At 46.6% G+C, this 21,030-nt stretch overlaps 1 protein-coding gene across 1 annotated transcript in view; it reads right to left on the reverse strand.

The window, feature by feature from the left end:
* NID1 (nidogen 1) overlaps positions 1-21,030 on the reverse strand; it is a 75,693-nt gene that overhangs the window by 30,144 nt on the left and 24,519 nt on the right. Inside the window, exons 6-12 of the mRNA XM_069484566.1 lie at positions 19,019-19,270; positions 16,609-16,809; positions 14,321-14,566; positions 12,779-12,922; positions 7,337-7,462; positions 5,083-5,232; positions 3,915-4,037 (exon numbers count right to left, since the gene is read on the reverse strand). Of these exons, the coding sequence (XP_069340667.1) occupies positions 3,915-4,037; positions 5,083-5,232; positions 7,337-7,462; positions 12,779-12,922; positions 14,321-14,566; positions 16,609-16,809; positions 19,019-19,270 (1,242 nt within the window). The remainder of the gene's footprint in view (positions 1-3,914; positions 4,038-5,082; positions 5,233-7,336; positions 7,463-12,778; positions 12,923-14,320; positions 14,567-16,608; positions 16,810-19,018; positions 19,271-21,030) is intronic.

Here is a 21,030-nt window from a genome sequence, read left to right on the forward strand (position 1 = left end):
TCATTCATTCCATTTTTTAAAAAATGACAATAGTGATTGATTAAACTGACTTCACAATCCATACATGGGTTGTGGGGAAGAGAGCAGGACAGAGGGAAACCAATTGTAATTTCTTCTATCTGTCATCGTCTGACACTGCGGTAGCCGTGACCTTGACTGGCTCACCTTCAAAGCCAAGTAAGCTTTGCTTTCGCAACTGGCCCATCTATATACAGCAAGTGCCAAATAAGTGCCGACTGGCTGATCCTGCCCTTCGTTACGTTTGGCAGCAGGAGTTCAGGTGACACCACACATTATTTTTCTCTCTGCAATGTTTCATAGAGTACTTTAGTGATACAAAATTTATAATAATAGGATGAAAACCACTGTATTCATATTCTGGCTGCAAAAACAAAACATCAGAAATACAAATGTAGCCCTTGTGCTATGATCTGAATGCTTGCATACTCCCCGCCAAATTCATATATTGAAATTCTAACCCACAAAGTGATGACATTAGGAGGTGGGGGCCTTTGGGGAGTGATTAGATCATGAAGGTGGATCCGTCATGAATGGGATTAATGTCCTTATAACAGAGACCCCAGAGAGACCCTTGCCCTCTCCACCACATGAGGACATTGCAAAAAGATGTGTGGCCCTCTGTGAACCAGGAAATGGGCCCTCATCAGTCAGTCAGTTTGCCAGCACCTTGATCTTGGACTTCCCAGCCTTCGGAACTGTAGGGAGTGAATTTCTGTTGTTTATAAGCCACCCAATCTATGGAATTCTGTTATAGTGCCCTGAACAGACTACGACACCCTGTGTACCCTTCCCCAATCCCAATTTCCTCCCTCCCACTATAGAGGTAACGTCTATCTTGAAGGTTCTGTTTCTCATTCCCATGCATGCATGTTATTTTTTTTTTTTTTTTTTTTTTTTGAGACAGAGTCCACCCCTCTGTCACCTGGGTAGTGGCATCATCACAGCTCATTGCAACCTCAAACACTCCTGGGCTCAAGCAATCCTCCTGCCTCAGCCTCCCGAGTAGCTGGGACTACAGGCACATGCCACAATGCCTGGCTAATTTTTCTATTTTTAGTAGAGAGTGGGTCTTGCTCTTGCTCAGGCTGGTCTCGAACTCCTGACCTCGAGCAATCCTCCCGCCTTGGCCTCTCAGAGTGCTAGGATTACAACCGTGAGCCACCGCGCCGGGCCTACAGTTTTCTTATGATGTATATACACATGTAGGTTAATTTTCATATATGTTTACATTTTATGTACACGGGGTCATATGGTATATATCCTTTTAAAATTATTTTTGCTAAACATTATGTTGTTAAGACTTATCCATTAACTTTAGTTCATTCATTTTAACTGCTTTATGTTCCATCATTGTGCGAATTGTACCAAGTCATTTGTCCATTTCTCCTGTTTACAGTCATTTGGACTTTTTCCTACTACAAACAATACTCAGTGAACATTCTTACACATTTCTAGTGCACATTCTCTCTTGGGTATATAACTAGATGTTAATTTTCTTAAGGGAACAGGATCAAATACATAAGCAATCCTGGCAAACAGCTTGAATTGGTTTTATCCTTGTCCCATCTTTCTATCCCAGCCTACAGGTCTGGATTTGTTTCTGTTTGGTCAACACAGCCCGAAAGAGGGGCAAAGAGTCAGGTTAAAACAACAAAAAACAAAAAATGAAACATCTGCTTCTCTTTGAACTGGAGATGGGAGCAAGCCCAAGGAAATCACGGATGATAATCATTTGCAATAGCAGCTGCGGTGTCTTAAATGATCACGGACTCCTCAAACTCCTCTATGGAACCTGCCTATGAAGACTTATGGCAGCGTTGCCGTCTTCACCCATAACTTCAGGAACAAACGGTTCCCCTGCCTGGGTTTATCTAAGCCAGGCCTTGGCAAGCTTTTTCTGCCAAGGGCCAGATGGTGGGCTAGTTAGGATTTTTAGGCTTCGTGGGCCTTCCAATCTCTGTCATGACCACTGAACTTTGCCTTTACAGCACAAAAGCAGCCACAGACTATACATAAACTAGGGAGTATGGCTGTGTTCCAATAAAACTTTATTTACAAAAACAGACAGTGGGCCAGATTTGGCCCACAGGTCATTGTTTGCTGACCCCTGTTCTAAGCAGAAGAAGACAATTTAGACCAGCAACATGCTGTATTATACATCGACATTCGAACTTTCACCTGATAGTTTCCCCTTTTAGATTGACAACTATTCTAAAAACCAGTTGTAGTGAAGTGTGTGGATAAACAGATACTTTCAAATGCTGGGGGTAGGAATGGAAGCTGGCACAATCATTTATTCTTTTCAACAACTACAGATAGCTGTGGGCCCCAGCATGGACCACATACTCCACTGGGTACTGGAGACATAGAAGTCAAGTGCACACGGCACCTGGTCCTCAATGTGCTCACAGGCCAGGGAAGAAGACGGACATTTAAGCAGTTATTAACCGCTTAAAACGTGGCGAGATATAAATTTCCACTTATTCCTTATTGAAAACATTTATCACAGCATGAATATATCTAACCAACAGTATCAGCGGTAATTAAAAATAAAAAACACGACTGGCTAACCCCAGTCGGAGCTGTCAAATATATTCTTAATCTCATGTTAGGACATCATGTGGCATAGAAGGCTGAAGCCGGATTTGGAGTCCATCGCATAGACTGGGTCTGAGTCTCATTTCTAGTGTTTATGACACCCTGATCACGCCTTTCTCTTTTTCAGTCTCAGCGTCCTCTGTGCAAATGGAGATAGTCATAGCACTTACCTGGAAAAGACGATCATGAGCACCGAAACAGCAAAACAGTGTTTGGTAAGCACCGAACACATAGTGGGTTCCGTACCAACGGCAGCCGACTAGACTCATTCATCCACCACGTTCCCAGACTCATTCCAGCTACTGGCGTGGACCTGCCATGATCCTCAGGCTCTAATGAGATGCCACTCAAGTGCCAGGTCGGCGGCAGCTCTAGAAGCTGTGTGGCTCAGGTCCGGTGGGACAGGCCTGTCACCCCCGTCCTCCCACCCCCACCCCATCCCCTGCAACTCTTAGAAACCTGCGCTGAGTAATTTTATGTGTCAACTTGACTGGGCCACAACGTGCCCAAATATTTGGTCAAACGTGATTCTGGGTGGTTTTGTGAGGATATTTTTGATGAGATTAACATTTAAATCGATAGACTGAGAAAAGCAGATGGTGGTCCCCAGTGTGGGTGGGCCACATCCAATCAGGTGAAGGCCTGGATGGCACACAAAGCCTGACCCTCCCCCAAGTAAAAGAGACACTTCTTCCTGCCTGATGGCCTCAGAACTGGAACATTATTTTTTCTTTCCTGCTACTGGACTTGAACTGAACTGAAACATTGGCTCTTCCTGGGTCTGGAGACTGCTGGCCTTCAGGTTACAACTAGGCCCTCAGCTCTGCTGCTTCTGGTGCCTTCGAACTTGGGCTGGAACTAAACCATGGGCTTCCTCGGGTCTCCCGCTTGCTGAGTGTAGAGCTGGGGACTTGTCACGTGAGTCAATTCCTTATCATAAATCTCTCTCTTCCTCTCTGTGCATAGACATATATACTGATTTCTTGGTTCTGTTTGTCTGGAGAACGGTGACAAACACATACCAGTCCTTATCCTGCACTGCTTGCTCAGGTCACAAGGGTGACCGGATTCCAGGCTGCCAGCACAGTAATGGTCCACGTGTCGGGTACCCCCTGGAGTTGTGCATAGTGCAACCTGCACGGCTCTATGTTGCGGTTCATGCTCTGATCTCCCACCTTGACAACCCTTAGAACTGTCCGTGGAGCCTCCCACTTCCCCACCTCACCTTCTCTCCCAGGGCCAAGTACTCAGAATTCAAGCATGGGGTACCAACTCCAAAAGCACCATCACCTCACCTCCAGGCACGCAACGGAAGCCATCTCCCTGGTAACCGGGTTTGCACTGGCAGGTGAAGGAGCCTGGAGTATTGTAGCAGAAGGCGTCAGGGTGACATTGGCTTGTCTGGCATTCATCCACATCTGCAAAACAGCCACCAGTCCCATGGACAATGAGATTATTTCTTCTGAACTTGTAGTTTACACCATAATTTAAGCGTCGTGTTCAAATCTATGGGAACTTGAGCTGGGAACAGTGATTCACAACTCACTAAACATTAATTATCAAGACACTAACACCCCAATTTCTATCTACTGCGCGTGGAAATGTGCTTCACTTTGACAGTACTGTTTTCATGGAAAATGTTGTCATCAAGCTTGCAAAAGGGAAAAAAATGCAGAGGATCTTCTGCATTATACAGTGATCCCTCCTGTCATAAATGAGAGCTTCAAAAATGTCTGAGTGTTCAGAGACAGATTATTAACTGCTTGACAGAACAACCCCAGAGATAAGGAAAATCTACATGTTCAGTAATGAAGAAAAGGTATCTCAGAGATTATTATCTATTTTAGAAAGTTTGGACTCTTCAGAAATACTCTGTGGTATAATGTTAAGTAATTTTGCAAACCAAGGGACCCAGGGTACGCTGTTCATGGCTTATTTTGCCTGAAATTACCCTTACGAGCACCCTGGCAGCCAACAACGGGCTGAGCTCAAGTCTGAAAGAATTCTGGGGAGTCATTTGTTCTCTGACTCTACAATCATTTATTTATAAGGGAACTTTGTTTTTTTGGAGAAGATTAAAGCAGGCCAGGTGAATGACTATATATATATCTTATTAAATAAAAGGATGGACTTTAAGCTCCATGCATGCAAGGACTGTCTGTCTCTTTGTGAAAGATAAACAATATCCTCAGTTTCTAGCAGACAGCAGGTGTCTAATTGTTGCCTGAATGGATAAGTCACATAGAACAAAATAGTCAGGGCGAGCCAAGTATCTTCACCAATGAGAACAGTCCCCCCAAAGAAAATGCATAGTCCAGACTGGTAGAGAGATATAAAAAGAAGCCCATGTACCCACTAGAGCTGAAAGAGTAATTCTTTAATATATTCCGGAGTGGGTGGGTGATCAGCACACAATAAGTGCCACCAGGTGACGCAGAGGGAAAAGTGAGAGCGACCACGCACCTTGGCAGGCTCGGCCGTCCCCAGAGAAGCCCGGCAGACAGGAGCAGGTGTAGGAGGAGCCCCCCGTGTAGACGCACTGGGCCCGCTGGGGGATGTCGCAGTCATGCAGGCCAGTGGTGCAGTAGTCGATGGGGCGCTGGTCCACGACAGCTGCAGGACAAAAGGTTGGTGCACAGAGTTTGCAAGAACATCCCTTGAGCGGGCCCCTCTGCCCTTCCAGGCTCCCTTGGCACCGAGGGTTCAATCCAGCGGGGCTCTACAAAGAGGGACCAAACCTGGACCCCAGACCTCTAGGCACCTCTTCAGGGTTCACCCCTGCTCCCCACTGGGCTGGTACCACTGCTTTCGTCCCATTTCCTGCCACCTGCGTTCTGCCTCTGGCTGGTTTTCACCAACTGGCACCACGGTCGGTCATTCAGCCTGGCTTCCAACCCTAGTTTTGCCCCAGGGCTCTGTTTCAGGCCACTGTCCTTACCAGGTCCCCACAGCCAGTCCCCAGATCCCAGTTTTCCCTTCATCTGCATCTGCAGGCGGAACATCTGCAGATGACGCAGTTCCAATGGCAGCTGTCAGGGGAGCCCTGGAGCTGGGTCTTCAGCCTTAGTCCACCCCGGGCAGGCAGAATGCTCACTACAAATGCCCACGTCAAAGCCACCCATTTGCCACCAAGGAAGGAGAAATAAACGTTTCCAAGGCAGTGGGAGAGGTATGGTCAAAAGACGGTGGGCCTTTGGGGTAGGCAGCCCTGGGTTTACACCAGGTACACATGAATCAATCACACGAACTCGGATAAACTGTATAACTTAGAGCCTTGCGTTCTTCCTCTGAAGGACAGGGATTACTTCCAGCTGCCAAGCACAAGGGAGGCCAGTATATGGGACTCTTATTTTCTGCAGGGTCCTGCTGACAGAACTCATGCAATGAGGGCTGAGGAAGTGGGGGACGGACACAGAGGCCAGCTGATAGTACCCCATCCCGTGCTGCTGCCTCAAGATGGAAGGCAAGAGCTGGGGTCCACAGGGTGGTCCCCCATGGCTGGTTCCCGTCTTGCACCCCACCCTGCCCCCTCCAGTGAGTGTGGCCATCAGGAATGGTTGGATCCAGATACCTATGTTACCATGCCTCACACACACACATGTCCCAGAACGGATCTTGGTGACTGCGCACACCACCGCCCAAGGGGTACAGTATCCACTACCAAGTGGGAGCCAAAATGTAATGTGAATGGTGTGGCCACTAAAAGTAAACTTTGAAATCTCGGGAAGTCAGGCTGAACACACAGAAATGGATGTTCTCTATTGAGAGAAAAAAACAGAGTAACTTTAGCAGAGCTGAAATTCAACTCTGTGCAAAGGGAACTGGCTCCCTGTGCTCACAGCTGTTTGGGTCACACTCAAAATATGAGAACTGCCTGTTCCCTCCCACCCTCAGGACACCACTTCACCCTGGGACCTCAGCGGCCTCACCCAGGCTTTGAGGCAGAGCAAAGAGAAAACATTCTAGGGTGTAGCGAACAGCGAGGAAGAGGCAAGGAGACGGTTCGCGGATGCAGTACCAGAGGAATCTGTTTTAAATTGGGAAGACACGTTGCCCTCCCGACCTGGAAACACGCTGGCCTTGGTTGTTCAAGAATCTTCCGCTTAAAATTCTCAGAACCAACAGGTCAAAGTGCAGCAGTAGGAAAAATTTAAACAGCCTGCCTGTTTGTGGTTGGTGTGTCACCACCAAAATCATCACTGACCAAGGGCGTAATCAGCCTAATTCACAGCAGCAAGTTCCTTCCTTCAATCAAGCTAGAAAGGTACGCTGCCACTTGTGGTTCGTGAAGTTAAAAATCCATAAACGGAATGGCCCCGGATGGAATTTTAGATGTAACTCAGGTGGAATTCAATCTCAGACGGGAGATGACACAAAAGTGGTTGCTCAGTGTGAATCCCGAGACTACTAATTACTAGGAGAAACAAGTCCAACGGCTTTCATAGCTATTCAAAGTATCACGAAAATGAAAGCAAGCAAATGTAATGCACAAGCTTGCAACAAGTGAGGTGCTGGTATTGCCAGTGTAGACCATATGTACTTGTGATTCTCCAGGGAGTCAGAGGGCAGAGGCCAAGCGTGATTCGTCTTTGTAAACTGCCTTTCCCAATGCCAGAACCTGGCACCCTCCCCCTTGGCCAGGATCGTGACCCAGGACGATGCCCTTTACACTGGGAGCTAAGGTGCGCCATATTGAAAAGTCACCTGGAGAACTTACCTACACACGTTCCCTCGTCCGAGAACCGGAAGCCCTCCACGCACTCACAGCGGAAGGTGCCTGGGTGATTATTGCAGACCGCGTGGCCCCCGCACACCGAGGGCTGTTCTGAACATTCGTCGATATCTGCAGCCAAGTTTTTTAAAATGCAGACTTTAAAAACCCCTTCAGACATCACTGAATACAATAAAATAGTAAGAATGTTCACCTAAGAATGGATCCGTTTTACATATGATTTTTTTTTCTGTGCATAATTTTAGAGAGGGAGTCCCAGGCCTTTCTCCTAAGTCAACAGGCTTCCCCAGCCCCTCTGGGAGTCAGTTGCTGAGTCTAGGGACCCTGCACACGTGTCACTCACATCAGATTGGCAAATGCACTCCAGAAGGACACAGAGACAAGTGTCTGGACTCTGAAAAAGGTTTCTGGCCAGGTGCAGTGGCTCACGCCTGTAATCCCAGCACTCTGGGAGGCCGAGGCGGGAGGATCATTTGAGCTCAGGAGTTTGAGACCAGCCTGAGCAACAGCGAGACCCTGTCTCTACTAAAAATAGAAAGAAATTATATGGCCAACTAAAAATATATACAGAAAAAATTAGCCGGGCATGGTGGCGCATGCCTGTAGTTCCAGCTACTCGGGAGGCTGAGGCAGGAGGGTCGCTTGAGCCCAGGAGTTTGAGGTTGCTGTTTGAGCTAGGCTGATGCCACAGCACTCTAACCTGGGCAACAGAGTGAGACTGTGTCTCAAAAAAAAAAAAAAAAAAGGTTTCCTAAACTCGAGAGCACATTTAACTATGCTACTGTTCAAAAATATCTTTCTCCAATTACAGTTATAACAAAATGCTTAACTCATTAAAGCCTAATTGTGGATTTCTGAATATCATCTCGAGCTTAGTGGACTAAAAGGAAAGCCATTAACTCATAAGACTGTACATGAACTAGTAGGGTGATGTCCTTTCACACGATAATACTACAGCCACCATCATGGGGCAACTAGAGCAAAAAGCACATGCTTTGGGACTGGACATAGCCAGGTTCTACTCCTATCTCCTTGCAAGTTACCTAACTACTCTGCCTCAGATTCCTTATTGGTAAATAAGCATAATACTCACCCTCAGGGGTGTTCTGAGAATTACGGGAAATGGGCATAGGCCAAAGAAGCATCTAGCATGCTCAAGACACGCAGCAGTTATTGTAATCATTAGTGATTCACGTGACACCCCCAACCATGGTGATAGATTTGGCTAATTCTGAGAATAAGTCCTTCAGAAGGCCACTTGCTTTGGGGTCAGTCTGTGGCTACCACTAGTGTTAAGGCTGGTTGGCCCCGACAAGAAGTTGAGCTAACGTGTCATCACCCTGGTTACTTGTCCACTGGTGGGTTGGAATGAACAGTTACACGAGGTCCTTCCCACAGCAAATCATATTCAGAGTGTACACTGGCATTTCTAAAACTCTGAGATGTGTGTGGAGACGATTTCATGATGGCTAAGACCCCACGGCTCCGTTCCCCTCCCCCATCTCCTCCCCATTGTTTCAATGTGGCTCTTTCACACGTGGTGGACAAAGCCCGTCTGGCTTATTGGACAACACTGCACACGACAAACGTTCTTGCCACATCAGCCCCGTGGACTGTCCTCTACCCAGGCAAAACCCGAACCAAATGGTGCTCAACCTTTTGAGACTCTACTGAACTGTGTGTTTCTGTGAAGTGTTTAAGACATACAACAGGACTGCAGCAGACACAGCTGGAAGGTTCCGGAACAAAGCCCCTCCCAAAGCAGGCTCTTGCACAAGCTGGAGCGGGTGGGAGTGGGCATGGATGGTGGGGGTGGCGGGGAGGAATTCAGCAAGTGCGGATGTCACAGCTCCATCTGCCAGCCGCTGCTCCGACGCCGTGGAAGGAAAAAGATCCTTCCTGCGTCCGCTATCTCTGTTATCACAACTCTCAGAGGACACCCCCGCTGGACACATTGTACGAACTGCAGGACTCAGTGACTGAGACTCAACTGCCAAAGCACAAGAGCACAGAGCAGCAGTTTTCCGTCAAGAAGACAGAGCAAAAGCACCAGGGGAACTTTTCCAAACTCTGTTCCTCCCTGGGAACATTTATTTATGCAAGGGGATCTGTGTGTTTCGAAAAGCTCCCATGTGATCAGGCTCTCCTCTCATGGCCGACCTGGGGAACCACTGACCGATAGGATCTCGGGGCTGGTGGGATGCGGGAGGGGACGGTCCCCCGGCACCACCTCCACCTCCACGCAGGTCTACACACTCCAGGCTGCACGACACTCTAGAGGCAAGCCCCTAGCAATTTCCCAGCTAATATTCCATAGTCCTTGGCAGTTTGGAAATTCTTCCCGATGTGTAATTTAAATCCTTTTTTCGGTAAATTGAGGCCAGGACCTTAACCCTTTCTTTACCATGAACTATTTAATAGTAATAACTCTCTCATAACATACCACAGTATCCGCTTGAAAAGGATTACTTTATTATTCAACATCTACTCAATCTCTTCTCTGGAAAGAGATTTCCTTTCACATAATCACTTTCTAACTCAATAGGAAAATCCTCGATTATTGTAATTACTGCTTCCTTTTGGACTTTTTTCAGAGTTGCTTCTTTGTACATATTTTCAATGACTCTATATAAGTTTCTCCAATTTTTCCCTTTTATAAAGGTCATGCTCTTGAGAAGAGTCTCAGCGTGGGTTTGTTAAATGCCTTCTACACACTCAACAATCACTCAATGAGCGATCGGCCAAAACGATTGCTCGTGCCCCAGAGTGAGCCGCAGAGCTTGTGCCTCCACTGGAAATCTTCCCTCTGTGCGACGTCTAACCAGCAACCAGCCTTGTCTCGGGTGCCACCTATCATCGTATCCACGCTCCACACTCTGAATCACAAAGCCTCATCCTCGTCCTCCTCTGTGGCACTTCCCAAGTCAAAATCACACATGAATAACACATCTGCTTAATGCAATTTCCTGTCAAAAGCCTCATGTCTCCCAGCATTATCACTCCGAGGCATGTCCTAGTGACCCAGAACAATAAGTGGCCCGACTGGGAACAGACCCGCATTCCGCAGAGGTAATACGCCGGCACAACAGCCAACCGCAGCACAAAAGCACGTCTATGGAGACCACCCGTCTTCCTGGACGAGAGCAGCCGAGGATTTGCTAGGATAGCACAGATCACATAACGCGTGGCTGGTCGTGCCTTCTGAAGTGATGCATTCCCACGGTGACAAGATGGGGCACCCAGAGGAGGTCACGGTTCAGCAGCAGCAGGTTGAGCTATCTCTACACTGTATTACTATTCAGGTGGCTCATGGCATTGAATCAGGGCTGCATTAACACCACGGAGGTGGGGCAGGTGAGGGAGCGTACCCCCAAATGGGGTCTGTCTGCACAGCCTGGGAGGGGTCCGCGCATACACACGCAGCCTCATGTTGCTTCCAGCTGGCCTGAGCCGATGCAGCCATCCAAGGCTGTCGGGCTCTTTTGGGAAATATTAGGAAATGGACGATTACAGGTGAGTAGGCACGATGTCCCCTCGCCAGTGGTATGTTACCAGGAAGGTGAGTCTCAGGACGTATTCGACCACCTATACAAAGTTATCAGCAAGTTGGCCAAACCACCACACAAGCTGTTTCTGCAAGCGCATGTCCTTGCTCTCCAATATTTCATGCATCCCAATGAGCACCTTGCATGAAAGGTTCATTTCCAAGCAAATGCCACAGCATGCTGACAGCAGGATCTGCTAACCTGCACACTAAACCAGCACTCCAAACCTGCCATTCACTAGGGGTGCTGGATTACAGATCTGAGCATTACCCCCAAATTCTGAGGGTGCTGTGCTTGCCTGATTCTTATGGCCCGGTGCAGCAAGGGTGGCAGGAGCTGCCATCTTTCTGGCCAATGCTGTGTGACTCCACTACTCATTCCACCAGGGAAGCAGACTTCTAGCATTCCGTAGGCTCAGTAGTGAGTCCTCTCACTAACTGCAGATTTAGGGAGCGCTGGTTAAAGTGCCTGATATTCTTGACCTTGGTAGTGGACTAACTGTCCCTTGGCAGTGTATTAAAATTTAGTAACAAACACATAAATAAATATCAGGCTGTCTACTTGAAAGTACCTGTAGTTAAATTATAAATAACAAAATAACTGCAACAAGAAGACAAAGTAATACAGACGCTGGAGTCAGAGACTTGAGATCAAATACCATCTATCACACCTCACTCTAATGAGCCTGTTTTCTCATCTACAAAAAGAGGAATGAACCTCACACCCATTAGGATGGCCACTATAAAAAAAACCTGAAAACAACAAGTGTTGTCAAGGAGATGGAAAAATTGGAATCACTGTGCCCTGTAGGTGGGAATGTAAAATGGCGCAGCCACTGTAGAGAACAGTATGGTGGTTCCTCAAATTATCAGAAAGTTCAGCAATCTATCCCACTTTTGGGTATATACTCGAAAAAATTAAAAGCAAGGATTTCAATAGATATTTGCATAGCCATGTTTATAGCAGTATTATTTGCAATGGCCAAAAGATAGAAGCAACCCATGTGTCCATTGATGAACAGATAAACAAAATGTGGAATGTACATTTAACAAAATAGTATTCAAGCTTAAAAAGGAAAGAAAATTCCAACACATGCTACAACATAGATGAGCCTCGAGGACTTAGTGCTAAGTGAATAAGCCAGCCACAAATAAGACAAATACTGTATGACTCCACTGACATGCAGTCCCTAGAATAGTCGAACTCACAGAGATAGAAAGTAGAACAGCGGTGGCCAGGGGCTGGGGGAGGGGGAAATGGAGAGCTGTTTGATGGGTACAGAGTTTATTTTGCAAGATGAAAAGAGTTCTGAAGATGGACAGTGGTGATGGCTGCATAACAATGTGAATGTATTTATTGCCACTCAACTGTATGCTTAAAAATTGTTAAAATGGTAACTTTTATGTCATGTGCATTTTACCACAATTAAATATAATTTTTTTAAAAAACAGGAACGAAAGACTCCATCTCATTAGAGATGTTGGAGAATTAAATGAGACAATGTTTGTGAAGCCCTTAAGGCAAACAGTGCCCGGGGAAATCACAGCTGTAGGTATGTCACTAGTGTCATCATAAACAGCTCTGACTTTTGATTCCGTTGAGACCTGTGCACTCTGAAGATGGAGTGGAGCAAGGCCGTAGGAATCCTCCTCTGCCACTCGGAGTCGGCACACTAGGTCGGATGAATGAATGGGGCAGAACTAACTCCCTTTACCCAGGGGAACAGTGAGCGCGTGTCGTAAACGATCCAGGCAGGGCACGTCCACCGACATTTACCTCACCCACCTTTCCTCGCTGCGCCCAGCCCTCTGTTTACAGAACCTGGATGTGTCTTCCTAGCCTGATTTCCCCAGCCCCCCACAAGGCAAATCGAAGGCTGTACCGTAGCAGGCCCGCCCGTCTCCTCGGAAGCCAATGGAGCACTCGCAGGTGAACTGTGTCCCAGGACCGGGGCGACAGGCCGCGTTGGTGTCACACCCGTGAGTGCCGATGTAGCAAGGGTTCTGAAGGGCATCAGGAGAGCCGTCTGTGAAGGCAGAGACATGGGGACCAGGTGAGACTTCAGGAACTCTTGTAGGTCTCCTCCTTCTACAGCAAGTAAACGACAACCGGTGACCAAGAAGGTGATCACAGGAGAGCAGAGAGGAATGAGAAACCAGCCGTCTCGTGTCGCCCTGGGGCAGGACCTGCAAACTATGCCCCTCTGACCCCCTTGCTGTTTTTTAAATAAAGTTTTATTGGCAACCAGCCACATCCATTCACCTACATGTGGTCTATAGCTGCCGTTGTACTAGTATGACAAAACTGACATGTCGTGATAGAGATCGTATGGCCGGCAAAGCCTAAAATATTTACTCTTTGGTCCTTCAAGGAAAAATGTACTGACCCCTGATACCTGGAGCCACAGATGTCAAAGGTGGCAGAACACCTACCTTCCTTCTGCTTTATAGAGTTAAAGTAAGGACAAGTTGACCAGCTGGAGAAGTGACATGGGAATGGAGGAAGAGCCAAAAACAAAGGAAAAAAAGGGAAAGACCCCAACTATGCAGCACCCCTGGGGCTCTAAGCTTTGGACAACGTGAAGTCTGACACTGAGATGTCATGAAAGCTCCCTAAGCATCAGCTCCTTCCACGCAGTCAGAAGCGCCCACAGACCAGATCCCAGCCCCAGCCACCTGCAGTCACAGGGTCTGCTTTAGGCTCCGTGCCTGATTTTATTTTATTACCCCAGGCTCTAAGCACACAATTCCTTTCAAGGCCGAGCAGTAGAGTGTCTAAAAAGCCCTGCCCGTGGTGGCTCACGCCTGTAATCCTAGCACTTGGGAGGCTGAGGCAGGAGGATTGCTCAATGTTAGGAGTTCGAGACCAGCCTGAGCAAGAGCAAGACCCCGAAACAGAAAGAAATAATCTGGACAACTAAAAATATATATAGAAAACATTAGCTGGGCGTGGTGGAGCATGCCTATAGTCCCAGCTACTCGGGAGGCTGAGGCAGAAGGATTGCTTAAGCCCAGGAGTTTGAGGTTGCTGTGAGCTAGGCTGACGCCACGGCACTCATTCTAGCCCAGGCAACAAAGCGAGACTGTCTCAAAAAAAAAAAAAAAAAAAAAGCGCTGCCAAGCCAGCAGTGGCCTTAGGATGGTGCACTCTGCGAGGTGCCTCCCTGGATCAGCATCCTGCCCTCTACCCCACTGGGATCCCGGACAGGCCTTCGGTTAAAAGAACAGAGACAGGTAGGTTTTCCAAAAATCACAGATGCCAAGACATTTTTTTTCTGTCACAAGATATCTCAGCATAATTTTCTTCTCCTAGACGGAGAGTAAGAGACAAAAAACTATATGTCAAAGAGCAGGGTTTGCAATGATGAACACAGAAGTGTGCGCGGCACACAGACGATGCCCAGCAAGAGCTGCGCCCGCCTTACCCCTCACAGGCCCGATGGAGTTGCTCAGAGCGTAGCGCAAGATCCTCTCCTCCTGGTTGTACAGCACGAACACACTGTCCACCGACAGCTGCTGGGTGCTGGGCAGGGCCGGCCGGGAGTCGTCGTGGACGCACTCTTGGAAGGTGATGGTCTGGCGCCACTGGTAAGTGTAGGTGCGTGAAGGGGCAGCCCCGTCTCGCTCCGGCTCGGTCACCGTGTACTCCCGGGTGGAGGACGACGTGATCACTGGGGTGCAGGAGGAAAGGCAGGGACACAAGAAGCTGAGGCAAGGGCTTTCAAACCACCAGTGGCAGTCCCTGCCCATAATGCTACCAGATGAATGGAACAGCTTGCATTAGACAATTTATCTGTGTTGGGACTCATTCCACACCTAGATTTCCCACATGATCACTGGTATTATTTGCATTATTAATATTTCCTATTTTTCTCATCAAGTGGTTCTCTACAAGTTCCTGAGACTTCCAGAACTAGCGATTAAGGTCTGGTGGGAAGAGCACACGCTTGGAAGGAAATACACCTGAATTCACTCCACCTGCCACCTGCACGCTGTGGCCAGGGGCCGGTTACTCACATCTTTAGCCTCAGTTTGTTTTACAAAATGGGTCGAGGTGAGGATTACAAGAGGTAAGGTTTGGAAAATTTCTGGAATCAAGCAGACTCATACTATTACTAAGATAAACTACCATTTATTGAGCATTAACTAAATGACTAGCAATGTACTGACTGCTTTATATAGTTTTTCTCAATTTGGATTCAATAAATAGTGGTTGCTATGTACCATTCTAGATTAAACAGTTCTATAGATACTGAAAAATAAGACATTGAGTGGGTTTCAGTGGCCAATTTTGGAAAAATTACTACAGCACAGTGAAGCAAACCTCAACAGAGGAGAGGAGAGACAGTATTCCCCACTCAGAAGAGAGCCTACTGTTCTCCCATGCCACAAAACCCTCAACTTCCCATTTAAAAAAAAGTATAAAAGACTCTTTATATTTTTGTGCTCTGCTGCAGTTTGCTCCATAATAGAAGCATAGAAGCCGAAGGATAAATAAAAGATCAGTGCAAGCTGTCTCCTGTCCAGCTCCCACGTGCTGGCCTGCCAGGAGGGCCATCTGGCCGCAAGCACACTGCAGCCTGCGGCCCCTCACCTCCTCTTCGCTGGCGCTGAGCCCCGGAGAAGGAGACTCCACCAGGCCACAAAGCCCTCGTAATTGCTACAACCTCTCTGGACAGCAGTTTCGTTAAGAGCCTTTCAAAAGTTCCTACCATTTGACTCAGAATTTCTATATTTCTATTTCTAGCAAAAGAGTCTTAGAAAAGAATTAGAAATTTGGCCAAGATTTATGATAAAGATGGACATTTCAACTCATTATGGGAGGGGAAAACTGGAAACAACCTCAGCTTTAGAAAACAGTAGGAGGGCTGAAGTTAATAGTCATCCAATAGACTCATACAGATTCCTTTAAACAGTGTATTCAAGGACTATGTAATGAAACTATTAAATATTTGTGATTTGGTATTAACAAAAAAGCTGAAGATATAACAGTGTGGTAGGACTGCAATTTTACTTAAATAAAAACCACACACCTGATTGTAGTTTATATAATATTATAGTATCCACGTTAACTTTCCTGATTTTGATAATTGCACCGTGGCCATGGGAGAACCCCCTTGTTCTTAGGAAAAACACACAAAAGTGTTTAGGGGATAAACTATCATGACGCGTACAACTTACTCTCAAATGGCCAGGAAAAAAATTATACATATACGCATATGTATAAAAAGAGAAAGCAGGAGAATGATAACAGAAATGTGGCAAAATGTTAGCGACTAGTGAAGCTGGGTAGATGGTATGTGGAAATTCTTTGTGCTATTTTCCACTTTTCTGTAAGTAAGAAATTATTTAAAACCACCTACCAAATGGAAGACAAATGTAGTTTTTAAATGTATAGGATAAAATTATACTATACCTCTAAATAGTATATGGTATAGTATAATGATGTATAGTATAATAAAATTGTACTATTTTATCTTAAAATTATATGTTGGGATAGTTGATATAGATAGATGCTGGGGAAAAGGCTGAAAGGAAATGTAATTCAATTTCATGATAATTATGTTCAGGTTTTATGATTCTAAGTTACACTTATTTTCTTTTTTGCACTAAATTCCCTACAAGCGTGTCCTGAGCCTGCACTCAATGGGAAAGTCACTGTTACCAGGAGAGGCCGGGTGTCATATGTCCCCACCACAGACCCTGGGCTCACCTGAGCTGGAGTAGTGGTACAGCTCCGTGTAGGGCTCGATGTGCACGGCCGCGCCGAAGGGGATCTCCGGCACACGGCCGTCCAGCTCCGTGTCGATGGTCAGGTGCCCGTGCTCATCGATGCCGCTGAACCGCTGCTTCATGACCAGCTTGCCCGGGTGCCCCACGAAGGTCACCTCGGCCTGGCGGGTGAACTCGCCCCCTGGAACGCAAGATTGGCCTGTCACTTTGTCGTCTGGCTGGCACACCCTCCTGCCCGCTGGACACTCACAGTGCACGGCCATGCAGAGCTGGGCTGCGCCAACGTCCTCTGCAGGTGCTTTAGTTGGGCTGGTAGAACATGGGGCTGGGGACACTGAGGACGGAGCCCGGACAACTGCGTGGCCCGACTGAGCCATGCACAGAGGAGAGAAGCTGCTTCCCAGCCACACACCAGCATCTGAGACGGGTTGGCTCGAGGGTTGTGCTGGAAAGAGCAGGGGACCTGGGTCTGGCTCCCACTCTGCGAGGTTCTGGCTGGGTGAACGTGAATAAGTTGCTTAACCCCTGTAAGCCTCCATTTCCTGATGATAAAAAAGGGATCCAATCTATCTTGTGGAAATTAGACGAGATAAAGTATGTTTAAAAAGTGTTCTGCAAGTTGTCAAGGGTGCCATGATGCCAGTTATAGTGATAATTATGGACTTAGCTAAGTCCTGGTTGGGATGAGCAAGTTGCTCAGGGCAAACCATCACCCGTACCAGAAACCACCTTAAGATCACGTGCTACGGTGCTGGCTCAGGAAATCCCCTTGGACTGAATCTGGCTGGAAGCCTGTTTTTGTACAGCCCTTGAGCCAAGAAAGATCTTTACATTTTTAAATGGTTTTTAAAAATCAAAAGAATAATATTTCACGATATGTAAAAATTGTCTGAAATTGAAATCAGTGCCCATTAATACAGTTTTATTAGAGCACAGTCATGCTCGTTCATTTACATATTGCCTATGGTTGCTGTTCACTCCACAATGACAGAGTTGAGTAGCTGCAACAGAGACCATAAGGCCTAATATATTTAGGCGAAGCTTAAAGTATTTACTGTCTGGGTCTTTGCAGAAAAAGTCTGACAATCCCCGCTTTATAGTGACCTAAGTCCCAGGCAGATGTCCAACTGATAACACAGGTCCCGGGGAAATTCAGAAGGATCATTTGTAGTAACAAAGATTTGCTGTTGCAGGGAATTTGCGAAAACTCCCTCAGCCCAGCTGAAGTCAATGTATATTACAATGTATCACCGATGTAAATGAATCAACAGACAAAGCAACACCAATGTGAAAAGCTGTGCAAGGACGGAACAGGGTGCGTGAGTCTGCAGCTCAACTACGTTTGCAAAGAAAAGGGCGTCTTGTTTGCATGAGAGCATGAATATTCTTATAATACTCAGAATATACGTGCCTGTGGAATAGAGGGGAAAAAAAATTAGGCCAAAAATTAGCAAATCTTAGGACTAGGTTCACGCCTTTTCTTATCTATCTATCTATCTATCTACCCTCTCCTTTCTTAAAATGGCCACATTTCAGAAAGTTATGTATTTATAAGCTATAACTTCTGGAAGGGTTCCCAGTGCAAACCCCAGATGGAGATTCTGCTCCCAGCAGTGTTTCCACTAACACTTGCCTGGGGCTCCACGTTGGTTCAGGCCAACCTGAGAGGGCAGGTCTAGGCAGTCTAGTCAGAGGTGGTAGCTTTGCACCTGTGCCCTGGCACAACAGGTTCCAGGTCCTAGAAGTGACCAACAATCAAGGACACAGACTCCTCCACCTCAGCTGTCCCCAGGAACGGGCCTCCAGCTTGCACAGGTGGCTGGCCTTGGCAGAGAAAGGGAGAGGCCACCACTACACCAAGGAAACGTCCCCCAAACGATCTGCCCACACATCTGCTAAAGACTGAACCTTCCATATTCTCTAAGAAACTCCAGGGACATTCAGATTTCCTAAGACTCATGAGGATTCTGTTGATTGGGCTTAATTTACCAGCTACAAATGACAGGTTCTTTTTCTCTCAGCAGCTACTTAGGAAATGTCAAGGATCAACTTCAGGTTGGTTTGGAATTTGGAGGCAGGCTTTTGGTTGTGTGGATATATGAGCTTGTTCTGCGGAGACTTCTAATCTCCACCATGAAATTGCTCCTTGATCATAACACAATTCTAGGCAGTCTCAGTTAATACATATTAATGAAAATCTTACATGTTAATTTCACCTCATCATCTCATTTCCAGGGCAGAACTACAGGCTGCTCTGTCTATAGACAAAAAGGAGCCACAGAATGCTCATCGGTAAGTTGACTGCAGACAGTTCCCTTTCTGTTCATTCCCAGGCCTGCCCCCAGGCACCAATGTGTGGCCCATTAATTTCAACGTCAGGTATAAGTTACCGGTGATGCTGAAGCCATTCCTGAATCCGTCCTGCTCCACCGCAAACATCCATCCGATGATGCCTCCAATCGGGGCCAGAGGAAGCAGAGAGTACCCGACAGTCTCGGGAATGGTGCTGATGGCCGTGTAGGAGCGTCCGTGGTTCATGACCACGTAAGAGTGGAGGTCAGTGTTCTCAAAGGCAATGGGGACCTGGCTGGTCCCCACAAAGATCCTTCCTTTCACTTTGCCATTGACTCGCTGGGGGGAACCTAAGCAGAAAACAAAGAAAGGAGGTAGAGATCGCTTCCAAGCCAGGCTTTCAAACAAATGTGTCTGGTAGGACCTATGGTTTTGGCGTAAGCGAAGTTACTTGTTCTTCTCAAGAGCACCCGTGATAGAGTGCCATGAACCTTCAAAATTCCAACGCCCCTGCCTCTCTTCCATGTTATTGATCGTGGCTAGTGGGAAAGGGCTCCACGGGAGCCACTGTGTGATCGAGTAACTGCAGGAGCAGATAAAGTAATTTCTAGAGAAGAACAGTATCAGTGGTGATCTAGAACTAAGGTGACCACAGAAGTGATCACTTCTGAGAGTAAAAGGGGCTAAACTGGTTATTTCCCTGGGACAGCAGGGCTAACTGAGTAGCCCTGGGAATCTGGTCATTTGGCTGCCTGATCGATCACGCACCTTAACAAACATCCTGGGCTCAAACACAGTCTCACTACCCAGGGTCAGGATGGACAGTCTGGGTCCTGGAGCCTCACCCAGGGCAAACGTGGGCAGGGTGGACGTTACAAACCCCACATATATGCCCTCTGGACCAGAACCAGCCTGGCGTGTCTGTTGTTGACTGATCCGTTTAGACAACAGGGAATGATGGGATCAAGACCTACTATGGCAAATCTAAAAGCTTTCTTGATACATTGATGAACAGTATATATAAGATACCATTTTTGTTTTTAAAATTACATCAATAAATGTCAGCATGTACCTGGGGGAAAATTGCTAACAGTGCTTAACTCCTGGCAATGTGGTGAACATTCATTTTCTACATTACATATCTCTATAATGTTTGCCTATTTATAACTTTATTATTGTTTAATCAGAAAAAAATAGGAACTAAAGAAATTATGTTGCTCGTGTTGTATTTGAATAAGAAAACTGAATGTTACCATATGACTTCCCAAGAGAATGAAACACGTATGTCCACACAAAAACTTGTACACAAATGATCTTAGCAGCATTGTGCAAAATAGCCAAAAAGGGAAATAGTCCAAATACTCATCAACTGATAAATGGATAAAGAAAATATGGTCTATCCATCCATTGAAGTATTATTTGGCTAGAAAAAGGAATGAAATACTGATACATGTTAAACCATGGATGAACCTTAAGAACATTTTGCCAAGTGAACGAAGCCAGACACAGAAGGTCACATATTGGATGATTCCATTTATATGAAATGCCCCAAATAGGAAAACTCATAAAGACAGAAAGTAGACGAGGGGTTGGCAGGGGCTGGGAGATTCTGAGGAATGAAGAGTGACTGCTAACGGGTACAGTGTTTCTTGCGGGTGATGAAAATGTTCTAGAATTAGATAGCGGTAATAGTTGCACAACTTCGTGAATATACTAAAACCCACCAAATTATATACTTCAAAAAGGCATGTGAATTGTATCTCAAAAAAACAAAACAGTAGCTCATGCCTGTCATCCTAGCACTTTGGGAGGCTGAGGTGGGAGAATCACTTGAGATTAGGAGTTTGAGCCCAGCCTGAGCAAGAGCGAGACCCCCATCTCTACAAAACTTAGCCAGGCATGGTGGCATGTAGCTGTAGTCCCAGTTACTTGGGAGGCTGAAGCAGGAGGATCACTTGAGCCCAGGAGTTTGAGGTTGCAGTGAGCTATGAGGCCACTGCATTCTAGCCTGGACAACAGAGCAACACCCTGTTCTCAAACAAAACAAAACAAAAACAAAAGGAACAAAAAACCTGAGGGACAAGTTAAAACAAAAGTCACCTTGGATTGT

Source organism: Eulemur rufifrons, chromosome 11 (genome assembly GCF_041146395.1).
Source record: "Eulemur rufifrons isolate Redbay chromosome 11, OSU_ERuf_1, whole genome shotgun sequence".
NCBI lineage: Eukaryota > Metazoa > Chordata > Mammalia > Primates > Lemuridae > Eulemur > Eulemur rufifrons.